At 43.3% G+C, this 23,442-nt stretch overlaps 1 protein-coding gene and 2 non-coding genes across 3 annotated transcripts in view; all 3 read right to left on the reverse strand.

Moving 5' to 3' along the window:
• The window catches only part of LOC145415679 (uncharacterized), an 88,013-nt gene extending 75,806 nt beyond the window's left edge, over positions 1-12,207 (reverse strand). Inside the window, exons 1-4 of the mRNA XM_080284893.1 lie at positions 12,068-12,207; positions 10,964-11,057; positions 9,615-9,670; positions 8,394-8,502 (exon numbers count right to left, since the gene is read on the reverse strand). Of these exons, the coding sequence (XP_080141019.1) occupies positions 8,394-8,502; positions 9,615-9,670; positions 10,964-11,057; positions 12,068-12,207 (399 nt within the window). The remainder of the gene's footprint in view (positions 1-8,393; positions 8,503-9,614; positions 9,671-10,963; positions 11,058-12,067) is intronic.
• TRNAT-UGU (transfer RNA threonine (anticodon UGU)) lies at positions 2,549-2,620 on the reverse strand. The gene has a single exon. It is a non-coding gene; the product is annotated as a tRNA-Thr (tRNA).
• TRNAT-UGU (transfer RNA threonine (anticodon UGU)) lies at positions 12,043-12,114 on the reverse strand. The gene has a single exon. It is a non-coding gene; the product is annotated as a tRNA-Thr (tRNA).
• Positions 12,208-23,442: the final 11,235 nt, after the last annotated feature.

Consider the following 23,442-nt stretch of genomic DNA (forward strand, 5'->3'; position numbering starts at 1 on the left):
GCTGAGCTACACGAAATAAGCAACAAGAGCAAGAAAATCTGGGCCACATTCAGGTGAAAACAATATAGTTCACCCTATTATGTACAAGGTTTTCTTACACACGCAGCTTTGGAGGGGAAGTTCGTACCCCGTGCTGCTAATAATACACACTGGGCCAATACTTGCGTACAAAATGAAGCACCGCTCATTTATCATCCAATTTCCGTTATATATATATATATAAAAAAAAAAAAAAAAAAAAAAAGTAACTGAAAGGATGGCCAAATCGTGCGTGCGAGGTAGGCTGCTCTGTGATGTGGAACGCACACGGGCTTGCTGCCTGCTTAAAACATTACGAACTGAGAATTACCGTCATTTTAACTAAGGATTAACCTGAAGGATTCAAACTAGTATTCAAAAATTAAGGCAAACGATGATTCATGATGGGGTAATTTAAGTTTTCATTGCTCGAATATTCACATACAGTACTATGGTCCTTTCACGTTAACCTGGCCTAGATTTTCTTTCTTTTGCAGCTTATTTCACATAGCTCAGTGGCAGAAAAAGACGGTACTTCAGCCCTACATCTTTCATAGCATTTTGTGCGTAGCACAGTTTAGTGCTAACCTATTATAACAACATTCAAGGCGGAGATGGCAATTCTAGGCCAAGTTGAGCAAAAAGAGTGTAAATGGCCATCTCCAGCGTATCACTGACCTTGCTTTGTGCTTGGTTACTTTTGAGGATGTGAGAATACAAAATCTTCTGGCAATACGAAAGAAATATGAGAGGAACTGATATGGTTAGTCATGGAAAGAAGGCGGTATTAAGAGAGAGAGAGAGAGAGAGTTACCAGTGTAAATCTTACCTTATCAAGACCCAGTTTCCTTCCAGACTTATGGATCTGAATGAAATATAGAAAAAGGTACATTTAAATAGAGAAGACGAGAGATGAGGGGAGCGTGGAAAGGCGAGTACTGTACTCCTGAAAAGCAAGAGTAGTTTGTGAGGTGGTTTCTGTGACGCCCGCCACAAGGTCACAGGTTTCTCTACACTTTCTCCCACCGGACCCTTCTTCCCTCCTTCATGTTTTTTACCTGCCTCGAAGACAGCAACTATACGAGCAAAGCGTGCTTACATTCTTTCCCCCCCCCTTTTTTTTTTCCACAGCATTATTCACGAGAAAGCTTTAATGTAATCTTTTACGGTGAATTTACTCTGCTTAACGCTACACGACTATATTCAACCGGACGCCCCTGCCCAATAAAAGGTTAAATGCACACCACGCCCTATACATCCTATCACACCCACATTCAGAGTGTACTCTCCCCACCCTGCCCCACCATCAGACCCCATCTCAGTCTGTTCCTCCCACTCTTTCCACCCACCCCACCTCTTATCTACCTTCCTCACCCACCTCTCCAATTAAGAGAAATTTTTGACCCTAAGCTTTCCCACCAATAACAAAGCTCCTCATAATACGAAACGTCTGTCTTCACAAGGTGTACTACTTCCACTCTGCGCCCGCAATCCGTCCTGCCCTTTCCACCTACATTTTCAGCAAAACAGATAATTCACTACGCTCATTTTCACAAGACGTATCCATCCATCCACCTCTCCAGACCCTATAAACCCACCACCAACTCGTCCGCTATTCTCCATCCACTTCATCCCTTTTTGGTTCCGATGTGGTGGATATGTTAAAGAAACTGTATGTCAAACACAACTACAGCAACTGAGATGATTTCTGGCGCAACTCTTCACAACCATGACCTGAATTAATTTCTACCGACCTTAATAGATTAGATGGACCTAAAAGCATCTAAAGTCCTGAACTGTCATATATCGAAAATAAATACAGACACATACACACACACACATGATAAAGCTGATTTTTGGCACACATAAATAGGCATGACGTGACTCGATCTTTATTGTACTGAACTGATCTGATGCACCTAAACCGAGAAGAAAGTACCAGAAGAAACAGTGCGAGATGTGAGAAAGTTTGCCTGTCACACTGGTCTTACTGGAGCCGCGAGAGGGAGCTGTGACTGGTTTAATAAAGTGGCTGACTCATGCACGTGTTAACCTCCCTGACTCAGTGTTGGTATTTCCGGCCAGTCAAGGTTCACTTAATGCAGCGTGGCCAACCTCTGGATTTTACGATGTCACAAAAAACCAGGACAGTACACGAGGATAACTTCCGTAGGTCAGCCCACGCTAGACAGATCCCGTAAATGTGACTAAGCTACGAGAACAATTAGGACAAGGACAACAAAGAAAGCCTCCACGTTTCACATGAAAACAGCCTCCCTCAACACCAGCGGCATCATACAGCATGAGATACAGCAGCTTCTTGTTCTGCTTTAAGCCATGTGTGATCCCCCATGTGTCACATAAAAGGAAAATGATAATTAAGCATAGCAGTCAATTGCATATGGCAACTAAACACCAGAGCTAACACACTTCCTCTAAAGAAATTTCACTATCACTGCACCAACGAAGCTACTACAGTTATGAAAGTATGAAGGGAAATAAAGGTAAAATATTGAAAGGAAAAAACATTTGCCCCCTGTGAGAATCGAACTCACGACCCCTGGTTTACAAGACCAGTGCTCTGCCCCTGAGCTAAGGAGGCGTGGCAATGATCGACGAACGTAACGCATCCGACCCGGAAGCGCTTAGTACATGGGTACACAAAAGTGTTTTATGTCGATGAATTAATTTGCTCTATATCAACACGCCTAATTTGGAGGGGAGAGGGGGGGAATGATCTTTGTCAATGCTTTTCTTAAATACTGAGCAGGGCTTCATTATTTTGAGTCTGGCCACCGTGCCTACCATTAACACAAAGCTACCTATGCTCAACAGTATCCCCTTCGTCATGCATTACCTCAACCCAAGAATGATCAGTGTTAAAACATTTTTCCAGACAGTTTTTCATTTTTTAAATTGGCCTTGTACGTGTCTGTACTGGCAAGATGACATGAATGCTCGACCTGGGATGCTGCATCGACACAGGGTACGTATTACACGTGCAGCGTATTTGTTGTGCAAGTCAAAGCCATGCACGAGTATGGGATGATGTTCATTACACAGAATCATGTGGTAATACACCGAACACTGTATCGCTTTCACCTTAACTTGGGCCAGATTTTTGTTCTTTTTAGCTTATTCTACTTGCTCAAGGGAAGAATAAGACAGTACTGTGGCTCTACACCCTTTTCATGGCGCTTCCTCTTGACTAGCATCAGAATCAAGGGTTAATATATTGCTACAACTCAGTATTCAAGGTGAAGAGATAGAAATTTTAGGCCAACTTAGAGTAAAACGGGTACATTACAGTGCACCTGTGACGTACCCTGGGCAGAGGCAGACAAAAGGCATGTCCCCCTGACCCACATTAGCGATTTCTTCCCTTCAATCCCATGATGTATTTTTATACTGTGCTCTTGTTACCACCAGACGGATCTTTTAAGAAGTTAATTATGGTTGCTTCAAATCCCCATGTCCAACAGCATACCCAAAGCTAAGTGACATCGTCTAGAGGCGGCAATAATTTGTAAAACGTCATTGTAATGCGGAGGTAAAAATTATAACGCGGGCCTGAATTTGATCGTTGAGGTGTTTATACTTACTTGATCCAGCTTTCACCTGAAGCACTTGATCACGTCACCAGACACACACACGCACGCAAGACCCAGCTTAATACCATTGCTTTGACCAGACCGCACCTAACTTGCTATGTCGAAGTCGTACCCGCTGTGTTAATACTGTCACCCACAATGTTACAACCGTGCATTCCTCAGTTATAACCACCCACACATTAAAACCGTATCCACAGTGTGAAAATTGCACTCAATATGAAAACTGCCTTCACAGTGTTAAGACTGAACACACTTTTAGGACGGCGGCCACAGTACTCTTTTTGGTCAAGGTTTTGGATGAGTTTTGTGTGTGGTTAATAATTTTAAGTTAGTTTATTATTAGCGATTTACCACAAGTTCTGCTGTTTGTGTTCTGGTTTGAGGCTGTAAGAAATAATTTAATTTCTCTTGATAACAGGGATCGATAACAATGACAATATGTTTTGAAATGTTGTTTCTTCTGAATTGGTTTTATTATCCATTTGAAACTGCCTTTGACTTTATGTACAGTTGTGGAGAAAAGTCTCGGTATAATGGGAGGCAACCAGTCACCCTTAACCTCCATTAGCAGGATGGTTCAGCAAAGCCTCCATGCACACAGAGAAAGAGAAGCACAGCAGCTTTTACAATATGCATTACAACAATTGGACAGGGGTGGATCCAGGAATTTTCGGTGGGGAGGTCTGATTCGCTGATTCAACCAAAGACTTGACGCTACATACTGATATTTCAATGTTGAAATTGCCTCTTTATTCAATGATGCATGGCCGGTGGGGGGGGGGAATGCATCCCCCCCCCTGGATCCATCCCTGCAATTGGACAGTAGTTTGAGGGCGGTGAACGGTCACCCTTCTTCGGGAGAGGCTGAATGAGAACAACCTGCCAAGAGGGAATGGGTAAGGCGACAAACACAGACGAAAGAGTTTACCTAGGCATGGGGTCAGCACATAAGCAAAGGCCCTGAGACCAGGGAGAACAGAAAATAAATCCTTTGAAGAAAATTTACGTCGGGTACGAGGATGTCATAATGGATGAAGATGGAGAAATATCGCTGGAATCGTCCCAAGTAGAGTAGTGTGTGTGTGTGTGTGTGTGTGTGTGTGTGTGTGTGTGTGTGTGTGTGTGTGTGTGTGTGTGTGTGTGTGTGTGTGTGTGTGTGTGCGCGCGTGCGCGTGCGTGCGTGCGTGCGTGCGCGCGCGCTTAAGCGTAAGGTATAAGTGAGATTAGTGTCCGTCATCATGAAAGTGTACAGTAGTGTGTAAGTGTCATTTATAAGTAAGTGAAATTGTACTCATATAAAAAAGAGTATGAGTATAGAACCCACGTGTATGCAAATTATCTGAGAGAATGTGCTCATGTGTGTATTACTGAAAACGGGAATGATGTGTCTGGGCATAAATACTTTTGTCTGAGTTACCAAATATCTACAAGTGAGGCAATGTGCTGTACATACACAAACATACGTCAATTACGCAAGAGTAGAGACGCATACGTGTACGTCTGCCTGCAGTATGTGAAGACGAGTGTACCTGTGAAGTAGATAAATCTGTTCGTGAGTACAGGTGTGTGCCTGTGTGTAAGTGTGGGAAGACTTAAGTGTAGGGAGAGAGAGTGCGTGCAGTGCGTGTGTAGCCTATGCGGAGAGTGGGAAAGGGGGGAATCGGCCAACTGAAAGGAGAAGTGTTGGCTATATCATCATACTGTTCATCTTCTCTTGTTCTTGTTTATACAAATGATCACCCTTAGTCAGCACCTGATCACTTCTTATTTATTGCTTTTTGCTACATTACCGTGCTTTATCTGTCAGTTTTATTGTGCATGTTTGTTGCCATTACTGATACGTGAAATGAAGAGGGAAAATAGGAAGGTATGAACAGTCGGAAACAAAATTTCGTTTAATAAATCACCTCTTCTATTTCCTGTTCTGTTCTGCTGCCTAATCCTTCTCTGCTGGGATGAATTTTGCATGTCTCCTCCATACACATGACTCTCTCTGATATGATGCGTCAGCGAGGACTGTGACGGACATGCAGAGGAACTGCAGGGGAACTTTTATCCTTAACTGTGTAAATGTGAATGGCTGGAATGAGTAGAATGAAACACACACACACACACACACACACACACACACACACACACACACACACACGAGGGAGGGAGGCACAAGACAATAAGAGGAAATTGAAAGTTACAGAAGTTTGGAAAAGTATGAAGAGGTTAAGGAAGCCAGAAAGAAGGGTAACTAATGATGATGATGATGATGATGATTAGATATAGCACAGGAAGTAACTGTGCATCTACAAGTACATAACAGACGCAAGGGTTGAAGAGGGAAGCTGGAAAGGAAGAGGGAGGTAGAGAAAGGTGGAAGAGGCAGAATATTAAGAAAAAAAAAAAAAAAAGGAGGCTTGGGTAACATAAGCAGACATGGGAAGAGAAAGCAAATGAAGGTTAAATCGGAAGTAATTTTCAAACCAATAATGGAAACGATTAGAGGAAAGTGATGAGAAGGAGAAGCGAAATGTAACTTTGGGGGAATTTTTGGAGTGGCTGGGAGACGTCAGTAGATGGAAACAATCATCGGAATGGTATAGTAGAGAAACTGAATATTTTCCTAAAGGGCAGCGTCAAAGGAAGGGAAGCGGTCAAAGGAAAGGAAAGTCAAAGGGATATAGACACCAAGTGAGACAGAATGCGAGATTGGGAGTGGTATGCAAGGTTCAGTAAAGGGTGAAGATTGTCGGTGCGGTACAGTGTGAGAGTTAACAATCTTCCTGAAGGTGAGACTGACAAACGAAGGAGTACGAGGTAAGTTATAAAGAGGCAAGACAGTGTCAATGTGCAATCGAGATAAGTTAAGAGCAGTATGCTGAGGTCAATAAGGAAAGTGGATGATCAGAAAGAATGATAAAAAGCAATAAAAAGAAACAAATGGAAAGACAAAGAAAAAACCCGTCTTCACATACTGAACCAGTGGACGAAACGCCTTAAGTCATTCTCCAGTGATTTCTCAGGTATATGTAGGCCTGCTATCCATGCAGCATGAAGACGAAACTTTAAATATGATAATAAAGCCTCCATTCAGAAATATATGGAAAACACACACACACACACACACACGAACAGCAAAAGTGCTAATTGCAACTATCGATCACCAGGTATAAGTGAGAGGGGTGTGAGCTGGGAACAGCGCAGTGAAATGGCGGAGGACAGGGCGACATGGAGGCGATTTGTTTGTGGCCACCCTTTACGAGATTAAGGCGTCTGGCAATAGATAGATAGATAAACAGTACACTATCGATCACCAGGCTATGGATACTTTTTGATCGAGTCTACAGCTACAGACAATAATATCCCTCCACTGTTTAGTCGGGAGAAAATGAAATTCTTACGTTAAGGCCCTCTCCCACTTCGGCGAAAGTGTGGAAGATAAAGTCACGATGTGTCAAAAATCCCTAATCGTGGGTATTCGTCATCAAAATCTTGTCCATTCGTGGCATGGCGCCGATACGTCGCACGAAGTGGAAATTTGTCGTGGCCCTCCACGATTTTGTAAAATTTCGCAGATTAGTCGTAAACAACAAGGCGACGCCTCGGCAACGTCGGCGATTACCCTGCGTATAAACCGCGTATGATCGCCGACATCGGCGAGGCGTCGGCGGTGAAAAAAAAACGTTGAGATGTCATACGGCGGAGCGTCGGCAATGTGTCGGCGATGCGTCGGTGAGGTTAATACGACATAGCCTACGTAAACCGTACGATATGTACCGGGTTGTGCGACAGTAATATTTCATCTTATGAATGTCGGTGATATATCGCCGACATTTCGCGGATGAACCGTCGATTAATCGCCTTAAATACGCCGGTGACGGCGAAGCACCTCCGATGGCCTCGGCGTTTTGTCTGAGAGGTGCGTGCAATGCATTCGCCGACACATCGACGATACATCGTCGACAGCACGCCGCCGTTGTACCTTTATCGCCATTGAGTCGCCATAAAATAAAACCGTTAAAATTTGAATTTAGAATAATGCTTGTGCATTACGCCGACATATCAGCGATATGTCGGCTACTAGTCGCCAGCTATATCGTATACTCCGCCGAGGTTTCGGCGTTTTGTCGTACTGGTGTCGCCGGTATTACGCCGACACCACGATTCTTGGTCAGAATCGTCGACACATCACCGACTTCAGCCACGATTTTCATCGTGGCTTCATCGTGCCTATTTACGCCGAAGTGGGAGAGGGCCTTTACATTCTGAGCATCTGGCTGGCTCATCAGTCACTGCTTCCTGTTACATAACTTACCGCTATGAGGTGGATCAATTAATAGGCTTATCCGCAACTATACATACGCTAAAGCTGTAAGGATATTAGACGAAGGGATGAGAGGTAAGGGGCACTGAGGAAATGTATTTTAATGGATAAATGAAAGAACTGAAAATGCAAGATAAACGAACTAAACGTACTATATGTGGGAACGTCAAGGCGCTTCGGTTATTGTTCTTGATGTAATTTGGTACAACTGGACGAGTGTAGTCTTCGGGGGTCCTACCATGCTTACAACATGGTATGAATGAACGTCGACCGCTACGAAAATTTGTGTTCCTAGCTTATATATATATATATATATATATATATATATATATATATATATATATATATATATATTATATGCCTGAAATGGTCTTAACATAACTGAATGAATATACGAGTACGGTGCCTGAAGTGGCCTGAATGAAACTGAATAGGCCTGAAAACCTAACCGCTTCAGAGTTTGTGCGAAGTGACTTAACACCCATGTAAATCTGCTGCTGTAATAGTCTTCTGATTTCAACTTGTCCCAAAACTGCCACTTCCATCTTGACTGCTGGACTATAACAATAAATTAACACAACAATATGCTACTAGTCAACTGTCATGAAGAAGTGTTATGTAAAAGATGAAAAGCTGTAGTACTGTCTTTTTACGCAAATGATGTGCTCCACAAGAAAGAAAATCTGGGGCAAGTTAAGGTGACAGATCTATAGGCACCGCAGAGCAACAATGGACCCTTTCAACTGTCATTCTGCAGACAATTTTGAATGCCAGTACGACACACGTGATTGTATTTTATTCTGGCTAACCAAAACTATTTTATTCCCCTTTGCAGCAATCTCTCGGACTGGAGGTGTTAATGTGTAAACGAAACCCTTAGTTGTGCTACACCTGGAGAAGTATTCTTAAACCATCTTACCTACTTCTCCCGATAATCAAACTTCCATATTGGGGATTATCAGGAATCATCTTATCTGGTCATATTTCTCGTTCTAGTCTAGTCTGGTTGTGAAGTGCAAAAGAGGTAGCTACAACCGCAAGCTCATCTGAATGTGAACCCAGTGGACTGCAAGCAGATGCTGCCCTTCTGCAGTCCACCAACCTCCTTTCGGGGGACTGAGAGCAGTGTGCATAACCAGACAGCTGAGCCGACCGTTCATATCAGTGGCACCACGTGAGAGTGTCCCTCTCCAATGTTTGGGACAGTACGAGTGGAGATAAAGAGTAAAAACAAAGCAACATTACACACAACCTAGGCTCAAGAAAATTTGTGAAGACGGCACCTGACTCTCAACATGTGAGCGTGACAGGAGTGGCAGGGGTGGGTTCAGGTTCTCTCTACTGTGTCATGGCTTTTAGCACTGGTGACTATATCGACGTTTTCAAGTATATTATATAAACTGTCTTCTGCAGGGAAACTATACTGGCGTCGTGCCAATTCTCTACCTATTACCTTCTTTTTTTATGTAACATTTCCGTTGCATTTTTCTTTATGGTTTTTGCATCACCTTATCAGCGACCAGTGACAACGTCTATGAACTAAATATGATACTCCTTTGTGCGAATCGAAATCCCGACCCCTGGTTTACAAGACCAGTGCTCTTCACCCGAGCTAAGGAGGCAGTAATTTGCGTTAGGAGAGGTGTGCAGAATTGTGGTGGAGCACGTACGGCGAAGCACAAGTATCGCAGGTACCGATGACGCAACCCTCACCAGTTACATCACACTGGTAATAAGACAACCAAGAAAGTAAGTTCTGGGATTCAAGTCAGTGCATTTTACGGTGCCTTACTTTTATACTAATTTTCATTGTAGGTTAAGTACTATCAAAATAACATACTGTATCATGACCGTGGGAGGCACCCACCGTCCATTCACTGGATGCAGTTCTGTCTAAATCTGGTTGCACAGTGACTGATTAACCATTTGGTTTCCTGGATATACTCCAGTAATTATTTACTTCATTTGGTATTTACCAGTCAATAAATAGACGCTTGGTGGTCTAGTTGGTTATGGTGCTCAGATCGATGTGGCTCATCAGGATCCACTTCTATGGAATGGTAGGAGTTTACTACTCGGATAATACCGCTCAGGAATAAGTGACTGGTCATCCCCATCACAATGTCTTGACTAAGTAGCCTAGCCTTGGACCCCTACATTTCTGATGAAGAGATAATAACTGAATGATGGATGGAATACTCGAATCAGAAAACATCCCGCCCAACACAATACCCTTACACGGGATAAAAATTCCAATTACAGGAGCGGCATTGAAAAGAGACAGGCAGTATGGCTAATACACAAAACACTGGCAACAGGCAAATACACTAGTTTGTATGGAACCCTTGTACTGTGGCATATGTGCAGCATGGTGGCAAAAGCACACCATGCTTACCTAGACAAATATCTCCAATCTATTTTAGTTCCGCTGATGGCAAGGTGTAGGGTCGATTTAACTGGTAACCAGTGATATTCATTCCTACCTTATAATAAAGACAGGTCGAATTTCAGGAAAACACAAGTTAATATTTTTGTGAGTGGCCCAAATTTGTTACGTAAAAAAGAATCGATTACAGCAGATATTCGCGCTCGCGCGCGTGTGTAAGAATGGGTAGACATAAAGAGAGACGATACATATACAGTAGATGGAAGGTAATGCTAAACCTTCAAAGGAAAATTTACTACCCTAGAAACAATCAATAAACATGAGCCTCTAACCAAGTGAACAACGGACAGTTAAGACAGAAAATCTGACGACTAACTAAACGAAAATGATCCATTTCAGTAATCTACCATCTCTCTAGATTCATTTCCCGTTATTCACTTTATACGGTATGTAATTTCTTAGCATGCAAACACACGTACGCATTTTTTTTTTTTTTTAATTCCTCCTACCTGCAGACGATTTTTTACAGCTTAGGAAGGAGCTGTAGCACTGAAGAGTTTTTGTCTGGAGATACCAAGAATAAACTGAAAAGACCGTCACCGGATCGGAGATACAGACACTCGTATTTCAAACCTGTACTTCAGTATCCAACTCTGTCTTGCTCTGAACTTGATTGGATTCACAGAGGAACTTCCGATCAAATCCCTCTCGTAACTCACCTTTTGATCTGCGGGAAGAGATGAGACTCGAAGTTTGTGCACTCTCCCTTCCTTGTCCTCCCTGAAAAAAAAAAAAAAAAAGTAAAATGAAACAGTTCATAATATTTTTCCTCTCGTACCGAAACTAAAAATTATTTCTGCAGGAAGAACAAGGGTCTCGCGGTAGGATTCTACACTCCACTCTACTTGTTCCCTTCAATAAGTAAATAAATCAATATATATATATATATATATATATATATATATATATATATATATATATATATATATATATATTGCCAGACACCTCAATCCCGTTTGGGGTGGCCACAAACAAATCGCCTCCAAGTCGCCCTGTCCCCCGCCATTTCACTGCCCTGCTCCCAACTCACACACCCCTCTCTCATATACCTCTCCACCCCATCCCTCCATCTCATCCTCGGCCTCCCCCTCCCTCTTTCCCCCTCCACCTCACTCACATACACTCTCTTCGTCAGTCTTTCACCCTCCATCCTCTCCACATGGCCAAACCACCTCAGTGTGTTCCACACTACAACTACTACTACTACTACTATTACTACGAAGAAGAAGGAGAAGAAATAAGAAATGCATAATAAAGTTATGATAGGCAGTTAGATACTCCTTAAATCGTGAATTCATCACTGCAATGGCGCATTTCTCAATTCTAGTTAAAAACAATATCATTTAGCATAGGGAGGGGCATCAGGCTGCGAAGGAGCTAACGGGAACTATTTCTACCTCTCCCATTATAAATGATTCTCTAAGGCTGAATAGAAAATAATCTGGAGCTAACACGAATGATAAAAAAAAAAAAAAATGGGGGAAAGGGAGGTCATCGAAATGAAGGGGTTAATGAAGTCGGGTCATGCTAGGCGCCAATCCAATTTACGGTGTCTCAACAACCCGTATGGTTTAGCAATTAACCATTTTATCTACGTATTTATTTATTTTTCTTCTTCTTTTCTTTCTTTTTCACGGGGGCTAAACAGCTGCTGCCCCCTGTGAGAATCGAACTCACGACCCCTGGTTTACAAGACCAGTGCTCTGCCCCTGAGCTAAGGAGGCGTGTAAGTGGACGAGGACAGGTGCGGGGGTTATTGATGAAGCCGAGGCAGGTGTGATGGAGGTGGGAGGAGAGGGGGCTATGACGAAGAGCATGACGCGGCATATTAACGCGGGTATTCATGAACTTTCTTTAGGCCAGAATGTGTGTATTATGGCTGGCATGTACTACCTTCTCGTCGGTTAAGGAAGCTCCCTAACACTTCCTCTTTAGCGATTAATTTTCGGATATGGCTGACTCATATTCTTTTGTACGTTTTATCTATGAAAGGTATGGCGATACTGGAAGGATTTATGTTAAACAGAAAAAGGCAGGAAGGTGTATTAAACAAAAGAAATCACATAAGAAAAGGTGTTAGGAAGCTTCCTTTCACAACGAATATACAGGGCTCTATATTATGACGGTCAATTCTGAACATCTGTGAAGACGCGATATGGTTACTTTACATTCTACTTTACATTATGAAATTCGCAAAGAGCAAGAAAGGTCAAACTTTTTATTGCTTATGTAATTTCACTGTGACGTAAAAGCCTGACAGTGTGCCTTCCCTTAGCGACCTTACGTTTAATATTATCCATTTAACTCTAGACGAAAACAAGCCGTACAATGACAAGCTACCTTATAACCGTTAACCACCACTACTGTCAGCTGGCATACCCGTCAACCCGCAAAACTGTCAACTGGCATATCCCCCAGCCAGCATACCCAGCTGCTGGCATAAGTAAACTCCCAGTCAGCATAACCATCTGCTGGCATAAGTAAACTCCCACCCAGCATAACCATCTGCTGGCATAAGTAAACTCACAGTCGATAACCAGCTAGCATAAGTCACCATAACTGTCAAGCGGCATAATCATCAGCTGGCATAATTCCCAGCCAACATAACCATCAGCCGACACAACTTTCAGCGGCGTAACCGTCAGATGGCAAACCCATCAGTTGACATACCTGTCAGCCAGCAGAGTAGTCAGCTGCCATAACCACCACCTGGCACAACACAGCTGGTATAACCGTCAGTCGGCATAACCATCAGCAGGAATAACTATCGGCTGATATAACCCTCTGCCGGCACACCTGTCTGAGGAACAATCGTAATTATCTACAATTTTCCTGGGCGACTTAATTGGTCAAATCACACCATTTTAGGTCCATTCAGGCCCATCAAACCCATTCCGGCCCGAAGAGGGCAATAATGTTCCTCTCATGTCACTCGAGCTAGGCTACTGTTACGATCATTCTTATAGGTTACTTCAGCCATGTTCAGTGAGTCAGAACAATTCATGCTTTTACCAGTCAGTTCACATCCAGCCATATTTTAACCCAGATATATCGTTATGCATCTTATGGTCGGTATGTTTTTCAGATCCTTTTAGGTCAATCAGATCGGTTCGCGACAGTAAAGATCTCTTCACGTTGTCTGTGAGAGATGGTACCCATATTCAGCCCTCACAGTGCTGTGGTTTTCTAGATAAGGTTTATCAAGAATGGATGGGATAGATGGAGGCGAGAGACCAAAAAGGGCTGGGATGGTGGAGCAAGACGTGGGTATAGCCTATGAATACTGTACTGTTGGTTGGTTAGTAGTGAAGCCAGTCATAATCATGATATTCACACCAGAGCAAAAAGGAAGAAATTAATCGGCAGGATAGGCTGGCATGGTACTGAGTACAGGGCGAAGCTTAGGGGTGTATGTGAAGATGGACTAGAAAACAAAAATTTTCTTCTAAAATAACTGTTAAAAAATAGAAATGACAATAGTGCACAGATATGAGATGAAAAAAGCACAGAAACAAGAGAACATTCAGGATGGGAGATTTGGTGACCTATACCCACTACTACGTTCCACACTTTAACTACCACAAACTTGTAGCTGGTGAAATGTAGTAATGGGTATAGGTCTCCAAATCTTCTCCCATTGTGAATGCTCTCTTGTTTCTGTGCTTTTTTTTTTTTTTTTTTTTTTATCTTTTATCTGTGCATTTTTGCCATTCCTACTTCTTAACAATCATTTTAGAAGAAAATTTTTGTTTTGTAGTTTAAGATGTTTTTTGTGGAAGTATAACTATGCATAAAGCAAGAGTTGGATTTGGATTGTTACATGCATTCCATACTGAAATACTAAAACAAGGGTGCCTTCCCGTGAAAAGACGTGTTTCGGTACGTTCTTAAACTGTAGGAGAGCTGAAGCTAACCAATATGGCGCAAAATGGCGTACTTCCGGGTGACCGCGATGCGGCTTTCAGGCCGTAACTCGCAAACCGTGGCCTGAATGCTATTCTAAACACGAAAAGAAATATCTACACTTGACAAGAAGTGATTTGGTGTATCGTACGCTCGCGTACGCCTTTTTGGAGTTATGACTGATGGAGAAGAAAGAACAAAATCGATATTTTTGCGGTTCGATTTTGCGACTCCTACAAGGTTAGCACGACTTCGCGAGTACTTCTGCACTTGAATAGCGAAAGAGTCTTTTAGTTCATAAGCTTAGAACTGGGCTTTGCGACCGTTTTCGCGCGAATGTTCCTATTCCCTATGAACAGGACGCCATTTTGAACCTGCAACATTCCTACATACGGAGTGGCTACGGCACTCCGTGATGTTGTACTTGGGCTGGTTAGATGTGAATCAAAAGTGGGGGAGCAGCAAGTCGGTGGGATAGGGTGGACAGAACACAGTGGATGGAGTCGGTTAAGCTGGTGGTAATGGTAGTGTAAACAAGGGCAAGTACACTCCCACCATAAAGTACTCGAACGATGTAAGCACCATGCATTTTGAAATATATGATCGAAAGTCTGAAAACAGCTCTCCTCGAGTGCACTTCTGTCAGAAATAATTACTACATCATACGCCAGTGCACCACACAGTGCAATGATTCCAGGGTGAGTTTTTCCAAAATCAGGCATGTCAACCATTCCAAGACAACACGATACGTTCTGCTCACTTTCACATCCATCGTGCCCAGGTGTTCGGATACTTATGGTGCGACTGTACACCCAGTGAACAGGGGCATTTTATGAGGAACAGCACTGGTGGTGAAAAGCTGTTTAAGTTGCAGACTTAAAAGTCTGAAATGAAGGCATGGGGCAGAAAATGAGTGGGCAGGTTGGGGGGTTACGATGACAATGGGTGGTGGGACAGGGTGGCGGTTATACCCATTGACCAGAGATGATGAGCACTGGCAATGTAGGCCGGATCATGGCATAGGCATGAGTTACTTACACTGTACATTATATCATTTGCAGTCAAGTCCTCCATTTCCCAGTACAATAATTCCATGAGAATATCAAAAGCCCATGCATGGAGTAACTATTCTCAAACTCGATGCAAAGCTCATGAATAATGCTGCCACAATAAGAGTTGGGGTACAGTCTATAGACTGTACCCCACCTCTGGTGTGAATATCATGATTATGGTGGCAACACAAAAGTGAGAGTCATCCTCATAATAAGTTTCACAGAGTTTCCAAGGGGCGAACCGTAACGCTATTCAGGTAAGTATTCATGTTACAACCAATTAAGTGCCCAAACAGTCATGATGTTTGTAATGAACTACTGTGTTCAGCAATTTGTCTTCGCTGACGACATATTCAGTCCACCTCTCTCTCTCCCTGCTCTAACTCTCCTGCTAAAGCAGAATATGAAGGGATGAGAGCACCAACATTGTCCTCTGCACAATTAGCTATCCAATAAACCACACCAACCCTGCCATGGTTTCTCTATCCGTGCCTGTCCACGCTTCTTTCCTCTTTCTAACAGCTACCTCCTGGTGCCCTAACACCTTGAACTCCTTTACCCTTGTCCTACTACACCTACAAGCAGTCTTTAGCCTCACTTTCCCACATAAATTTCACCCTCGAGGCCTCGACCTCATTCAATCTACCTTTCGTCCTTTTGAATCATCCTTACACATCCCGTCTGGTTGGGCAGATTCATCTGCTCAAGGTAGGGGGACCACTGGGGATCTCTTTTAATTTCCCATTGGCCCGCATACAATCCCTGGATGATCTGAAAGGTCAACTGCTCATCTGGCGCCTGGAAGTCCTGCCTCAAGCTCAACACGTGAAGGCTGATGTAGGTGAAATGGCCACACAGTTCCTGACGGGTGAGGCCTCACGGGTGTCAAGTATCTATGTCATGCTATCAATCCAGGTTTGAACAAGCTTACCACTATACTCGTATTCACTTCCATTTTCTCACACGGAAATAGCAGCAGTTTTCTCTGTCACTTGTGGTAGACCACTGTCAGCCAGCCTTGGGTGCGACCACAGTGTAGATTACCGACTCAGCACAGGAATGACCGAATCGGCACTTTCGATAGCGTATACAGTAGCTTCATACAATTAGCATTATGTGAATTTTGGCCAATACACTGTTTTTAACTCGACTTTTACCAAGAAATCTGTCCCTAACACGAATGCTCTCTGTTATGGTTTAACACCGTAATTAGGGGTGGGTACAAAAGACTGAAATGATAAAGGATGTTTCAGAAAGTATTTACAATCATTACAGAATTGATATCTGTAACCACTTACTGTGTATAACTGTCTTGTGCTGGAGATGTGTGGCAAGACTCACCACCTCTTTTTGTTGTACTATGTACTCTGAATACCTTTCCAACAATAAACGTTTCAATCAACACTCACCAAAATATTATTCGATACCACTGTGGTGTGATACAAAATGACACACGGACCAAGGATTCTGAACCATCAACAGTACCAAATGAACACGGTTTTACCTTTAGCCTGCAAACCATTTCAAAGTTCATCGCACCCAGGGTAGAAAGATTGCAGGAAGATGGAAAAAGGGCAGAATATGAGAAAGAAGTGGAGGAACGATTGGGTAAATATGATTTGGAGCAGATGGGGGGAGGTGGAAGGTTGTCCAAATATTCATAGAAGAAATCGGTGCAGCATGTGAGATGGTGTGTGGGGTGAAGAAAAGACGAAAGGGGGTGCAAGGAACCGCATGACGGAATGATGAGGTGAGACAAGCTGTGACGCAAAAGAAAAGCATATAGTCAGTGGATGGGAAGCAGAGGAAGCAGAAAGACGGAAGAGAGATTATATGCAGAAAGGATGAGAGAGGTGAAACGATTAGTGAGAGTATATGAAGAAAGTGGATGAGGAATTTGGAAGGAATCTGAGTGTAAATTGGAGGGAATGTAAAAAAATGTTCTGGAAGGAGGTAAAGGGAGTTAGACAGGATGATAAAGAAGTGAGAAGGGGAGTGAAAGATAAAAATGGCAGATTGATAGTGGAAACGGGAGAAAAAGTGAGCAGATGGAGAGAACACTGTAAGGAACTGTTAAACATAGAGAATGAAAGTAATGCATGTATAACTGGGGAATGGCTGGGAGAAGGAGGGAAGTGAGAAAGGAGGAAGAGATCACTAGGATGAAAGTAGTGGAAGCAATGAAGAAAGTCAAAATGGGGAAAGCCCCAGGAACTGATGAAGTGTGTGATGAAGTGATGAAGCATGGAGGAGAGACAGTAGTACAATGGATATGGAAGATGTGCAGATTGACCTGGGAGGATTGTGGAGTCCCTGAGGATTGGAAGACAGCTATAATTATATCCCTGCACAAAGGAAAAGAGGAAAAACAAACGAGTTGCAATCATAGGGGCATTTGTCGTCTTAGTGCAATAGGAAAAGTTTATGGTAGGATACTTACTGACAGAGTTTTGGAAATAACAAAGGAATTAGCTGGCGAAGTACAGAGTGGTTTTAGGAAGGGAAGAAGTTGTGTAGATCAGATATTCATCCTTAGGTCTTTAGTGGAAAAGTTTCTCGAGAATGGAAAGAAGTTGTATGCTGCCTTTATGGATTTGGAGAAAGCATAAGAGAATGGACAAACAAGGAATGTGGAAAACATTAACAATATATGGAGTATATGGGAAGATGTTGATTGCCGTGAAGAGTGTGTATGAGGATGCTAAGGCTGCAGTGCGTGTAGACAGTGAAATGAGTGAATTTTTCTATTTGAATGTTAGATTGAAACATGGATATGTCATGTCTCCATGGTTATTCAATCTGTATATGGATGGGGTTATAAAAGAGATATAAGGTAGCGCAGTAGATGTTGGAGCGGCCCTGATGAGGGCAGCGTTTGGAAACTTCCTGTGCTGTTGTTTGCATATGATACTGTGTTGCTAAGAGAAGACTAAGGGGAGCTGAAAGGCTTGGTGAATAAGTCTGGGAGAGTGTGTAAGAAACGGAATCTAAAGGTTAATGTAGGGAAGAGTAAAGTTAGGTCTTCGAGGGAAATGAAGTCACCGAATGTACAATGAAGCTGGATGATGAAAAAAAAGGAAATGTGAGTGCTTTTAAGCACTTCGGTAGTGTGATGAGTAAAGATGGAAATTTGGAGGATGTAGCACTTGAAAAGGTACAACAAGGAAGAAAGGTTGCTGGTTCTTTGAAAACAGTGATAAAAGATAGGAACGTATGCATGGAAGTAAAAAAGTATTGTGATACCAACTCTTAACATAAGTGAAGCTTGGACCTTGTTGGAGGGACACAAGTCAAGAGTGAGAGCGGCGGATATGAATTATTTGAGGAGCATGTGGAGTTATATGGAAAGACAGACCGAAAAATGAGGAAGTGATGGAGCCTTGTGGTGTGGATGTGGGTATGATAAAAAGCATTAAGAGAAATACACTGAGGTGGTATGGCCATGTGGATAGGATGGAGAGCGAGAGACTAAAGAGATGAGTGTATATGAGTGAAGTGGAGGGGGGGGGAGAGGGAAGGGAGGCCGAAGTTGAGATGGAGGGATGGAGTGGAGAGGTATATGAGAGAGGGAATTATGAGCTGGAGGGAGGGCAGTGAAATGGCGGAGAACAGGGCGACATGGAGACGATATGTTTGTGGCCACCCCATGCGGGATTAAGGCGTCTGGCAGTAGATAGGTAGGTAATGTACCTGTCCTTAGGCAGTGCCTGCCATGCGGTCGCAGGATGCGGGTGTGCCTGTGCCTCCCATGACCACACGTGGCCGTCACCGCAAACGCCAAGGGCCTCGCCACTCTGATCACACCTATAGTATCAAGGGAAAGACTGGCCTCTATGACAGACTCTTGAAAGGGGGATAAGAGCAACCCTCTATACGAGAAATGAATATGGATGACAGCACTGGTTGCGCGCCGCGGGCCGTACCAGCACGAATGAAATGGGATGCGGTGTCAGCAAACGCCATCGCACAGGGTATCCTACCGTTGATGCAACTGTTGGGAATGTGATAGAGTGAGATGAACTACAGCAAAATCATGATGCCGCAGTGAAGCAAGTCTCGGATTGTGAGTACTCCATTTCACAAAAGGCTACAAGTAAGTGGACTGTCTTTGAGGAAAACTGTTTCCTGATTTTGTGATACTGTTCAAGGAAGGTACGACTCATCAATATGCGACAGTGAGAGGTGACCATGTTGTGGATTACTTGACTAAGAGTGGATTTAATAACGTTTTGGAACCTGTTACCAACCGCTCCCAGATCAGGATTATTATTCATAACGTTCCTGTCAACTGAGCAGTGGAGGATTTTGAAGCACCTGGAAATGTCCAGCAAATGAACAGAAGAACGTTTGGGAAAGATCCGAGGCCACAGCTTATTACTATGTTGGAGAGAAAGGTTCCAGAGACAAGCCACTGGAATACACGAGTGTTGCACGCTACATTTTGGAGCCTGACCTCTACCACTGCATAGCAGGTGAGGGCATTTGGCATGGAAGTGTACTGCAGCATACAGGTGTCGTTTCTGAGTTGGGAGGCATGGTGCCAACATCTGTCAGGAAAAATAAGAAAGGCAAAAACTTCACTACAGAATGTGGTTCATGTTTTTGGCGTATCAGATAAAGCCAGGATTCCGAGGGCTTGAATGATGAATGAATGGAAGCTTGGCCCACTGGACTGCGCAAACCCAGGCTGTCTGGATGTGCTACTCCTCACCCTGCCCTAGGGTGGGAAAGGAGGTCCGGATGATAATGTTAATGATGATGATGAAAAACTTCACACCCAATTCCTGCATCTGTGGAAGGGAAAACAGTGTTCACTCGTCCCTGTGTCCCAAAAAACCACTAAACTTTGCCACAGACGACCCTGGCACCACGACACTCTGTACCCCAGGCCCCAGTAACACAACCACCGCCGTCACCAACCAATGTTTGGAAGGCCCGTTTACAGGCCTCGGACTTCATACAGCTGGGGAAAGTATCTACAACTGCACTTTTACACAGTCAGCCACCAGTATGACATGCTAAAACCTTGTCAAATCGGCCTGCAGGTCGCGATTCCCTTCAGCATGAAAACAATCACCCCGAGTACAGAAATTTGTTACAGCCAAGTGGCTGTAAAAGACTTGTCCCGGGGACTCCAGCGCATGGAACTACGGTTGCAGCGACAGCAGGACTACATACCACGTCTGACATAGAAAAGGAACCTTCTGCAGCTACGTGCGATACTTCTGGAGTTCCAGCACTGCAGGTCAGGGTGGCGAGGAGTCTGTAAATGACCACATGAACGTGGAGGGGATTCACGAAAAGGGGAAGTCCCGAAAAAATGCTGTGCTCGGGGTGAAGAGATTGTTCAAGGAAGGTTTGATGACGTACACCGTGAGCCGTGAGGAGTTTGTTCAAGGGAGGTTTGATGACGTACACCGTGAGCCGTGAAGAAATAGTTCAAGGGAGGTTTGATGACGTACACCGTGAGCCGTGAAGAAATTGTTCAAAGGAGGTTTGATGACGTACACCGTGAGCAGGCACGACTTGTAACTATGCTGGGGCAATCTGCGAAGAAGCTGTGGCAACTTGCGGAAAAACTGCCTTCCGATGGGTAACTTTACTTATACCTTACTGATCTAGGAATGTCAATGGACTTACGGACCCGATTTACTTCATGACCTATACTCTTATGCTACAGTACATGAACTGGACTTTAGTCGCCTTGCAGGAAGTACGTGTACGACGTGCCGTGCCACACTTGAGAAGTTACTATGTTTTCACCATCAGGAGGAAGATGTCTCAAAGGTCTTGGCAATGTAGGTTAAGTCAAGTCTTCCTGTTACATTCCTTGAAAAGGGCGTTCATAATGGAACAGAATATATATATATAGTTGGGTGCTTACATCTTTTTATTGTTACACCTGTTTATATTGTACCGCGAATATGTTCATCCTAGCTGCTTTCATAACTGAATCACTTCTTCCTGTTATTTTTGACGAGACAACAATTTTGGTTGGTGACCTTAATGCTAGGCATACAGCACTGGGTATTGTTAAAACATCAAATGTTAATGGTATATGCTGCAAGAATTTTCTTGATGATGCTGATACTGCTAAATTTACAGGTGATAAGTTCTTACTCATGTTCAAGGAGGAAAGCTTGACTATGTTGTTCTGCTAAACTTCGACACAAGTCCTGCTGAAATTCACGTACTCAGGTACTTACTCAGTGATCATTTTGCTACTGGAACTACCGTACTATCATATTGAGTCCTAAGTTTTACAACCCCATGAAAAGGTTTGCTATTCCAAGCGGACAATTGCCTAAGCTTTGCTGCTATGTCCAACGCTGGTACAGAAACACCCGGAAGTCATTTTTAGATGTTGAAACTTACTATGGAGATTTAGTTGCAGTTATTGAAAGTTTTGTCAAGCGCTGCAGATCATCAAAAATATCCGATGTTGGAAACGGTACGCCTATGTATGTATGCCACTGATCCAGCTCTACCAGGCTGACATACGACACAATGATTTGTTCCAACCAAGCTTTATCAACGAACGCACCCAGATCCAGGGATCCAAAGTATCTGCTAAACAGCCCTAAAATCTTTTATCCTCCCATTTCCCAGCATCACACTGTTCCGTGCTATACTCTCGTCCTCTCTATCCCTGTATTATAAGTCTGTCTCTCACTCCTCTCCATCCAGCAATTCCTTTACACTACTAGCTCAGCAACCACTCTCACAATCACTTTCTGCAACCCTTGCCACTTCTGTTCTCCAAGATGCCTTCACCCTTTTCTCTTCTTCTTTGATAAACCTAACTCCTCTGCCTATGACCAATTACACTACTATTTGCTTTCCCTTCCTCGCCGCACGAATACTGTATCTTCGCCAGTCTCCCATTACCCAACAAGTGTTGAGTAGGACCTACCCAGACCTTTCTCAGCTGCAAGACGTGAGGATTACCCTAGCCATACAATATTCTATATGGTACACTTTAACTTGTCCTAAAACTATCATACCTCTGTCATGAATACTAAGCTGCAACAAGATTGACATCATATATTATGATGCTGGTCATAAAAAAAGTGCTATTGAAGAGGTTGTAGTGTCGCAGACTCGCAGTACTGTCTCATTCTGCTACTGAGCTAAGGGAAATTAGCTACAAAGGGGTAACCATCTCCACCAAGTTAAGGCGAACCAATTCTTAGAGTGGTAGGTGCTCGTTTGGTGATGCCCTTAATTCAAGCTAATTCACATCAACCGACTTGCTGGAATCTTGTTCAGATCTTAAGTTATACTCTATATTGCTCGGATGTCCACCTGACATCTAAAACTGCCAAAATTATGAGATGTCCCTGCCGATGCCTTCTGCAGTTGCATTAAGAGTGCATTTCTGCGTAATTGCTAAAGGAGTTTGAGTGGCATACTAGTCTCTCTCTCTCTCTCTCTTGCGTCATTGGTGTAGCAGTTCGAGTGGTATAGCATACTAGGCTCTCTCTCTCTCTTGCGTCATTGGTGTAGGAGTTCGAGTGGTATAACATACTAGGCTCTCTCTCCCTCTCTCTTGCGTCATTGGTGTAGGAGTTCGAGTGGTATAGCATACTAGTCTCTCTCTCTCTCTCTCTCTCTCTCTCTTGCGTCATTGGTATAGGAGTTCGAGTGGCATAGCTTACTAGTCTCTCTCTCTCTCTAATGTTACAAGTAATTTGTGTAACCAGTTATTTCATGAAATCCCCCAGTGAATTCGTGAAATGAGTTTAAATTATGATGGGATAATTAAGGTTGGGTTAATTTAGACTGCGGTTAGGTTAGGCTGAGATAATCCAGGTTAGGTTAAGTTTAGGTCTGGTTGGGCTAGTTTAGGTTAGGTTAATTTAGATGAATGCTAAGTTATGTTACGCATTCATCTGAATTAACCTAACCTAACCTAACTAACCTAGCCTAACCTAAAATTAATCTAAATTATCACGGCCTAACCTAACTGCAGCCTAAATTAACCTAACCTTAACTAACCCATCCTAATTAAACTCATTCCACTAATTCATTAGGGATTTCATGAAATCACTGGTTACACATATTCCCTGTAACGCACACACACACACACACACACAC

Source organism: Coenobita brevimanus, chromosome 103 (genome assembly GCF_032717465.1).
Source record: "Coenobita brevimanus isolate Jiangsu-jjx chromosome 103, ASM3271746v2, whole genome shotgun sequence".
Taxonomy (NCBI): Eukaryota; Metazoa; Arthropoda; class Malacostraca; order Decapoda; family Coenobitidae; genus Coenobita; species Coenobita brevimanus.